Genomic DNA, 9329 nt, shown 5'->3' with positions numbered 1-9329 from the left:
TGTAAATTCTAGAAGGCTGAAACTTCTTGTCAATATATCCATCAATATAGAGCTTAATTCTTATGCTAAAGTAACAGGATGTCTGTGTGTATGGTTGTACCAAAGGATCTCCCTAACCGCTAAACCGACCGGGTTTTCCTAAACAGGGTAGCTTCTCATAGGTCCCGGGAAGGTTTATAACTATTTTCTTGTGGGGTGGGAAATCCCCAACCCACCCAAAAAAAATATTTCCAGCCCCCAAACATTTTTTAAAACTTTTTTTAAATCTAAAATAAGAAATTTGACCCCATACAAAAATTTTAAGTCAAAAAAGTAAAAATCAACATGTTTAAAATGGACATACGGACATTTTTAGGATTGATTATATTTATGCTTAACTTATAACATTGTACCTTGTTGTAATAGGAATCAGTATTCAAAAAATCAGATGAAATGGATAATTTTAACATACAAAAATTTGTTGTAAAAAAGTAAAAAAAATAGCTTGTCTTAAATGGACGTAGGGACTTTACTGTAATGACTATAGAGTTGCTACGCTTTCTAAGTCGTACCTAACTGTTATAGTAATCAGCATGCAAAGTTTGAAATTGATAGGACAATTCTAACATGTTTAAATTAACAAAAAGATCTAACCGTTTTGGACGGACGGAATTATAGAATTATATGTCTTGCCGTTGGTAGTTGGATATGGCAGTTGCGCGGCTGGGCTGCAGTTCCTTCTTAGCTGAACATAACAATGCAGGTGGCTCATTTTTAATTGCAGCAACTGCCATTCTATTTTTCAAAATTAAACATCAGGGATAGGCCAATGGCCGTTTATTTAATGTACATCCCCAATAATTATACACAAAATTACCATTTATACATATATTATAATAAGTGGTTAAAACGTTTTAACACTTAACTTAATGATTCAAACAATCAAAAGTCCCAAAAGTTATTAAGCCAACGAATAAGCAAACGTTATTATAAAACTTTGAGGACTAGTGTAATAAACAGCCCATTGCATTGTCCCCTCTCTCTCTGCTGAAATGAGAGAAAGTAGACATACACATAATTTAGGAGTAGCTTTACTTATGGTAATTATTGACTAATAAACAGTTTTATTAAAAAAACTACTTTATTTCCCAAAAAACATCACATTAAAAAATATATATTATATAGTATAAAATTATAATCATAATAATTATTATGTTAATAAAAAGATGACAAAGCCCAAATTGTGTTAAAATTGTGTCAAAAATGATCTATGTGACGTAATAAAATGAGAGAGATGAGAGGAGAAGTTGGAAAGAAAACCCCTTAAAAAGAGATGGATAATCCCTCATTTTTATTACGTCACATGAATCATTTTTGACACAATTTTGACACAATTTGGGCTTTGTCTAAAAACAAAGTTTGAAAGCTTTTAGATTTATAGTATTATGGATAGGCATTGGACATAAATCAAAACTTTAAAAATCATATTTTTTTGCTAAAAATATCTTTACATAAAAATATGTTGCATTGTAAAATTGTTTGAAAATAAAAAGTTTTTGTTAAAGGTATTTGCTAATTAAATGCATATATAAATACCAATATTTTGAAGAAGTCGTATTTCAATAATTACTAGCGGCTACGCCCCTAGAGGCTTCTAGGGATACTTGAGGAGGAGGGAGTTGAATGGGATAACCCAATTTCTAATTTTAGATTTTAAAAGAAAAAGTAAAAAAAGTGTTTTTGGGGGACCCCCATCAATTTTAATTTTAGTGAAAAAAATTAAATAAAAAAAGAATTTGTAGGAGGGTGGGGGGGTGGTTCATTTTTTAGTGGCGATTTCTCTTAGGAGGGTGGTAATACCCTCCCCCAAAATAGTTATAAACCTTCCCGGGACCTATGAGAAGATACACTGTTAAGGAAAACCTGATCAGTTCAGTGGTTAGCAAGATCCTTCAATACAAACAAGCAGATAAACATTCATCCTTTTACTTTATTAAATACTAGCGGCTTCGCCCATAGCCTCTAGGGGCTGTGCCCCAAGAGGTTTGATCAACCCATTTTTTAGTATTTTAGAATTAAAAGAAAAATATAAATATTTTTTTTTTTGGGGGGGGGGTATTTTTCATTTTTTTGGGGGGGTTGGGGGTGTCCCACCCTCCAAGAAAATAGTAATAAACCTTCCCGGGACCTATGTAAAGCTACCCTTCAAAGGAGAACCTGATCGTTTCAGCGGTTAGCGAGATCCTTTGCTACAAACAGACAGACATCGTTCTACTTTGTATTATATATAAGGATTTCAAAGTTTTGTAGGTTTTTTTAGTTTTTCTCAGTAACAAAAAGCTTCTTTTTTCAACGGACATTCATCCTGAAAAACATTAAATAATTTTAAGGATTTTATAAATTTATTTTGTTGTAGAGAATATTTGTTGAGTTACTCATTTATTCACCCAGAACTGGATCTTTAAATCATTTCAATGGTGCGCCAAATCGGGATGAGCCAACTTTCCACCAATTAGAGCACAGCATTTTATGAAATACCGCACTGTGATTGGCTGAAATTCGGCGCACCCCTATTTGACGCACCATTGAAATGATTTAAAGATCTAATCCAGCTTATTAAGTAAGGTAACACACAATAGACAACCAACTCTTTAATTGCACGACCTTTGTCTAGAAGTCCTAACTGTGCATGGTAATGGGTTGTGCCTGTTTTTGGTCAAGGCATTTCCCATAATCTAACTAATTATGTTGCGCACCTGACACAGCAGCCTTCAGTTTAAAGAAGAACTTAATTAGTGCAAATATTTAAAAACAAGGATGACCACATCCTTAAAGCCAGAGAACTTGCAGAGTGTCAGAACTGGATAAGCATTCATTTATGAGTCTAAACAAAATTGTAAGAAAACTTTTTGCAAACTGCTTATTTAAAGGATATTGTTTTGGGACTTTATTATATATAGAGATGCTTCCCTTATAGCATCAAACTTTGATGTAATAGGAATCATTATTCAAAAATTCAGATAAATAGGATTATCATAACACATAAAAAATGTTGTTAAATAGGATACAAATCAACGTGTTTGAAATGTACATATGGACATTAAGATATATAAGTTTTCCGGAATTTTAATGTTATGGGGAGATTGAAATCTGCATCAAATTTTAAGGATTTTTTTTATAAAATTCGTTTTTTGTATAATTATTTATCTAAAAGCGGAAATGCATTTTAAGTTAATTAATTTTGACCAATAGGATAGGTGGATTTTAAACTACCTGCGCTGAGCGCTCTAATTGGTTGAATGATGTACGCCATCCAATCAGAGAGCAGATTTTTTAAATCCACCAATCACAGATGCCAAAATTAATTAACTTAAATTGCATTTCCGCTTTTAGATAAAGAATTATAGAAAAAACGAATTTTATAAAAAATCCTCAAAATTTGATGCAGATTTCAAATCTCCCCCTAACTTTAAAATTCCGGAAAACTTATATATCTTAATGGACATTCGGGTAACAATTATAGAGTTGCTACAATTTATAAATCCTACTTATCTGTTGAAGGAATCAAAATGCAAAGTTTGAAAAAAATAGGACAATTTTAACATGGCTAAATTAATGAAAAGAGCTAACCGGACGAGTGGACTGACCAACCCTAAATATAGAAAAGCTTTGCTTTTAAAGATCATAACAGAGAGACAGCTATCGAATTAATTTGTTTAATAGATTAAATTTGACCTACCTTAGAAATGTGCTCATCATAGTGTTGTCATAATTTGAATGTATATCTAGTGATGGTCATTTTCTTCTTCATCCTAAAATAGAACAAGAATGTCATTATCAATAAGACGAAGTTTTGAAACAGTAGGACGAACAAACATTAACACTTGTAGAGTGTCAAAACTGAATAATCAGAATCTTACTGTATAAGTATAAACAAAATTGGAAGAAAATTTGTTTCAAAACTGCTTAAATGTATGATACTACATACAAATATTTTTAGGACTTGATTATAGAGATGATTTGCTTATAACATTGTACCTTGTCATAAAAGGAATCAGTATACCAGAAATTAAATGAATTGGATAATATTAACATTTGTTCTCAAAACAAGTTAAAATCAGCATGTTTTAAATGGACATACCGATGGACAAACCAATCCCAATTAAATAAAAGCATCGCTTTTAACAATGAACTATAATAGTTATCTATTGCATTGTATTATAGACAACTTTCTAAGGGTATTTAAACCATTTTTATTAACCATGAGAAGCGGAAGGCATTACATAGTTTTTCAGTATGGCTTAAAACTGGTTGTAATCCAGCGAATATCAATCAGTTTGTAAGCCATACTTGAGCTGGATCTTTAAATCATTTCAATGGTGATCTAAACCACCCCGCGCGAAATTTCAGCCAATCACAGCGGCGTATTTTTAAAATGCGCCGCTGTGATTGGCTGAAATTTCGCGCGGGGTGGTTTAGATCACCATTGAAATGATTTAAAGATCCAGCTTTGATAACTGTTTATTGCATTGTATTATAGACAGCTTTCAACAGCTTGAAAGTAAGAAGGCTCACCTGGGCTAACAAAATGGTATTAATTTTATAAGGGATAAGACAGTAGACGAAAAATTGATGTACATCTACAAAGAAGATACACAAAATCACTCTTTCTGTAGATTACATTTAGTGGATGAAACGTATTGACACTCAACCAAACGAACCTACCAATCAAAATTCAATAAAAGTTCCCATATTTGTTAAGCCGACGAATAAGAAAATGTTATAATAAGACTTTGGAGACAGCCCAATGTCCTCTCCCTCCCTGAGTTGACACATGCCCAGTTCACAAATAACTTTTAAAGGTCAACCAATTTTCTCTGTAGGTCAACCTAAACAAGTCAAACTAACTAATGCCTTTATAAAATAGATCAACCTAAAGCTTCTATAGGTCGACCTAAAGTTTCCAGAGGTCGACCTTTGACTTTTGTGAACTGGGCTTATTATTACAGAGTAAAGCTGAAATTTCAGTACTATACCTAATTGTTACAGAAATACCCAGGAATAGTTATTTCTCGCATCGTATTATAAACGGCTTTCCGCGGATATAGAATGTACAATTATGAGATTAAAACTAGTTTTTTTAGCCCCGAGGTGACGAAGTCACCGGCTAAAAAAAATAGTTTTAATCTTATGATTGTACATTTCTATATTCGTAGAAAACTGGATATAATACGATGCTAGACATAGTTTTTTCGTATTCATGAGAACCGGTTTCTATCCACCGGATTCAAATGAATACGAGAAAAGAGTTTAAAATCATATAATTGAAATAAGACAATTACCACTTGCTTGAAATATTATATTATAAATTTAACCCTCTTTCTTTGGTTTATTATTTTTTTATATGTTCATAAATATTCAAAGATAAGGGGTGATTTTACACAATGTACTTTGTTGAGCACTGATAACACCCCCCCCCCCCTATCTTTTTATTGATTTTAAATTTTAGGGAGGTAGTTTTTGTTTGTTTGTTTATTACTTTAGGTCAGGTTGGGAAGCCCCACAGGATTAGAAAAACTCAGTTAAGGTCCCATCAGACAGATTAGGCAAAGTAAAAAATCTTCATTATTTTCAATTTATTTTAAAACTGAGGGTTAGGGGGGGGGGATGGTTCAGTGCTCTACAATGACATTGTATGAAAGCACCAGGAAAGAATATAAACCTGTTTAGTGTTGGTAAAGAGAGGATCATTCTCATTCATATCTCCATCTCTCCCACTTGCAATCTGGATAATAAATAAATAACATTATATAATAGAAAGATAAAAATTTTATTGATCCAAACACCAAAGATATAGGGAAAATTTAATATGTAAAGATAGCCAAAAACCTGCTTAAAAGCAGTCTGACCTCCATGGATGTTTTTTTATTAATTGTGCTTCATTATAATGGGAATAATGACAAGAAGCTTCAGCCTTTTATCTCAAATAAGAGCTGAGAAAATCTTGTTTCTCCCACTTTATGACTAATGGAAAGACGGACAGAAAGACATTTGGAATTATAGAGTAGGTTTGCTACTAGAAATTATTTTTTACCTGTTCAATATTCATTTTTTTGTGGTTGCTCTCATCAAGTTTGGGAATTTCTTCATGAACTTCTACAGTTACCTAAGATAGTATAAAAATAGCTTTATTTGAGGACAAAAGATTTATTGATTAATTTTCTTTTTAAAAAAACATAAGCTTTCTATCTTCAATAGAAGCCATATAAATCTTATTTCCCTTCTTGAAACCCAATTTCATCTGAAACATTACATACTTAGCAGAGACCAAGTATGAAAATCAAATTTAGCAAATCTTTACAAAACTTAATTTTTAAAGCATGTAAGAGTAATTACTAATTATGATAGCATCATGAAGATCCTCATGGAAAGAAAATATATAGAGGAGCATCATTACTGAAAATATAACCAACCTGGTTGTTGCCTGCCAAAAGAGGTTCATTTTCATTCAAGCCACTCTCTGCTACAGTTTCATCCTGATAATGAATTCATTAATTATTCATCAGTTTATTAATCCTTGTATAAAAGAAACAGGATGTAAGTCTGTCTGTGTGTAACAGAGGATCTTGTAAACATATATGCTACTCCTTTGTAATGAAGCTTCTTACAGGTCTACAGATGTTTATCACTTTTTTTGGGGAAGAAAAACTATCAAAAATTATGCAATACATAATAGATTAGCTACTAGTATAAAAATCTATTTGATAATAAAGAATTAAATACATTCAGACCAACTTCTGATGTTAAACTGTGAAATAACCTGCTCAATCTCAGATGCCTCTTGATGTTCCACTTCTGTTGTTGAAATATCATGCTCTGATACAACCTGATACAAAATTGAATTACAATGACATCAAATTAGTCTTTAGTGCTGGTTGAATACTTTTTTTTGAACATCATTATGTCATTTGAAAGCTAGCAAGCTTGCTTTTGTTTACTAATCAAAAAAGTATTACAATTTTTGTCCTTCCATCTTCAGCCTAAAATCTCAATACCCTGTTATGACAGACTTCCCTTTTCAGTGAATATACATACTTTGTTGGGCCAAGATTGTTTAAAAAAAACTTTAAAGTATGAATCGTGTCTGTTTCTGATATTTAAAACAATTTGTTTGCAGACAAGCAAAATTAAAATAAACTCTTAAGTAATTCAATTAATCATTTAAAATACCAGACAAACAAGTTTAAATGATATTTATATATTATAATTACCTCAGAGATAATGACATTTCCTGGCTCCCTATTCCAAAACTCAGTCTCTTCAGTTTCTTTGCCATCTTCATCAAATGGATTCTCAATTCCTTAATGAAAAATATTTTCGTATTGTCAAACATAAATAGTTTTGATTCATGAGATTTAAAGCTATAATAACCAACAGCTAAGAAATATAACCCCAAAGTAAGGATAAAACATATTTCTTTCCAGTATTTGATATTCTATCAGTTATACAGTAAAAACAATGACTCAGGATCAAGAAGTAAAATGTTCATTTTATTACCATACCTTTATAATCCTCTGTTGAAAAATTGCAAGGGAAACTCCATGAGATTTTCTGTACATGCTCTTTGCACAACCATCTTAAGAAAATAATGATAGTGAGTTTTATAAACTAAATAGCAGGTTTTATTGGAGAAGAAGGAGATCCACAAGTAATCATTTGCCTACTTCAGCTTAATCTTATTTTAGTTAAGAATGAGGGGAGTAAGAAGAGAAGCATCTATATTACCTGGTGTGAAAGGTATATTTTCCTTCTTCTAGTCTCTGAACTCCCAAGATTGTGTTCAATATGTGGATGTATTTGAAGTATATCAACTTAATAAGTAAAGTGTTTAATATTAATAATTATTGGGATTGATTGCAAGACCCTATTTAATAATCATAAATGTGCCTGATAGTAAGTTTTTATGGACCAAGGCATTTTCTCCATTTCTCAGAAGAAGGTAAAACTTTCAATGTCTTTATTTATGGTCTGCTTTGGACAATGATTTGAATATTCACCTTACCAATGATGATCAGTTTTGATCTAATGATGTTGAGCAAGAGCTAGTCATTCCCGGCCGGTTAGGCATGGAAAGATTAAAAAATGGCAACAATCAAATGGCCTCTCAGGGCCTAAACATTCAAGAATTGTGTAACTAACTTATGTAATCTGGCAAACCACCACCCCATTGGCCAAAGAGGGGGGGGGTTAATTTACCCCCCCCCTCGATCTGTTAGGGTTAAAATAAAGGCTTTTTTGATTACCTCCGTAATTATACTGATTATCCATAGACAGTTAACTACAGCTACAATGATTCCAAAAGAGTGTTCTGATATGTTGGGGAAGAGATTGGGGAATATAAATGGTAGAATACACAGGAGGTTGTTCTCAATAAAAACCACCAACAGAAACAAACATCTGCTGATAATATCAAACTTTGGGTAATGCAAATGTGTTCTAGAGTTGTATAGATTATTTAGAAGGAAAGTTGAAGATATGCAGCTAATGAACATCAATATTGGTCTCTTGGTTTTGTTATACAAAATTGAATATCCACTTATCACACTGTTTATACAAGGAAGTGATTTCTTTATACATGTCTCCACTGTACTCTTGAGGCAAGCAACTTTTATTTTTTGTAGAACAAATTCAAAGCTCTCTTCTGATAGCACTTTGGCAACTTTCTGTTTCTTTTTCTTGGCTCTGGTTTCAAACAGGGTTTTCATCAACATCAATAGAGTTGTGTGGCTCACAAGAAACAAACTGTATTTCAACAATCCACTTTGTTCCATTAGCATCAGAGTACTGAGGGAAAGCAGCCTTGCAATAACTTGACATAGAGCACCAGGCAATAAAAAAAGCAATGACTTCATTTTCCTGCTGAAATTCAGGCCTGGTTTCCGAAGTCTCAATAGTGAACAACCAGTAGAAATGGAAAGGACAGCAAATATAATCTTTCCACACTTGACTGCCAGGTCTCCAGGATCATAGTAATTGAAAGAGAGAATATTTCCTAGGCCTTTTAGTCCTTGGTAAAACAGTTCAGTCCATGATACACAGGCAAAGTATGGAACAAGTAACCATATCATCAGGAACAGCTGGAGACTATTTTCGACTGATGTTTCAATGAACTTGACACCAAGCCATAGCTTGTTTGACTTACTTCTTCCTTCGCTGTACTTTATTGGGTTGTCAGATGTACCTTTTAAAGTTGTATATGTTCTTAATTGTTTTACGTTATTCATCAAATTTAATCATAAATTTCTCAACAAGATAATATTGTATGATTATTGAGCTGGTTTTGAATATTG

General features: G+C 32.4%; 1 protein-coding gene across 1 annotated transcript; it reads right to left on the bottom strand.

Annotated features, from left to right (window-relative positions):
• Window positions 1–3764: 3764 nt before the first annotated feature.
• On the bottom strand, window positions 3765–8852 carry LOC145307037 (uncharacterized). The gene is made up of 9 exons (XM_080149376.1): window positions 8283–8852; window positions 7765–7850; window positions 7542–7615; window positions 7251–7339; window positions 6800–6865; window positions 6453–6515; window positions 6074–6145; window positions 5702–5764; window positions 3765–3791 (listed from the first exon to the last, which is right to left on the bottom strand). Exons 1-9 carry the CDS (start codon window positions 8814–8816, stop codon window positions 3765–3767), a joined length of 1074 nt encoding a protein of 357 aa, XP_080005502.1. The 5' UTR covers window positions 8817–8852.
• Between the last annotated feature and the right edge of the window lie 477 nt (window positions 8853–9329).

Source organism: Acartia tonsa, chromosome 15 (assembly GCF_053477335.1).
Source record: "Acartia tonsa isolate MP-2025a chromosome 15, ASM5347733v1, whole genome shotgun sequence".
Classification (NCBI taxonomy): Eukaryota; Metazoa; Arthropoda; class Copepoda; order Calanoida; family Acartiidae; genus Acartia; species Acartia tonsa.
The sequence above is the reverse complement of the archived record's forward strand: the minus strand, read 5'-3'. Positions and strand labels throughout refer to the sequence as shown.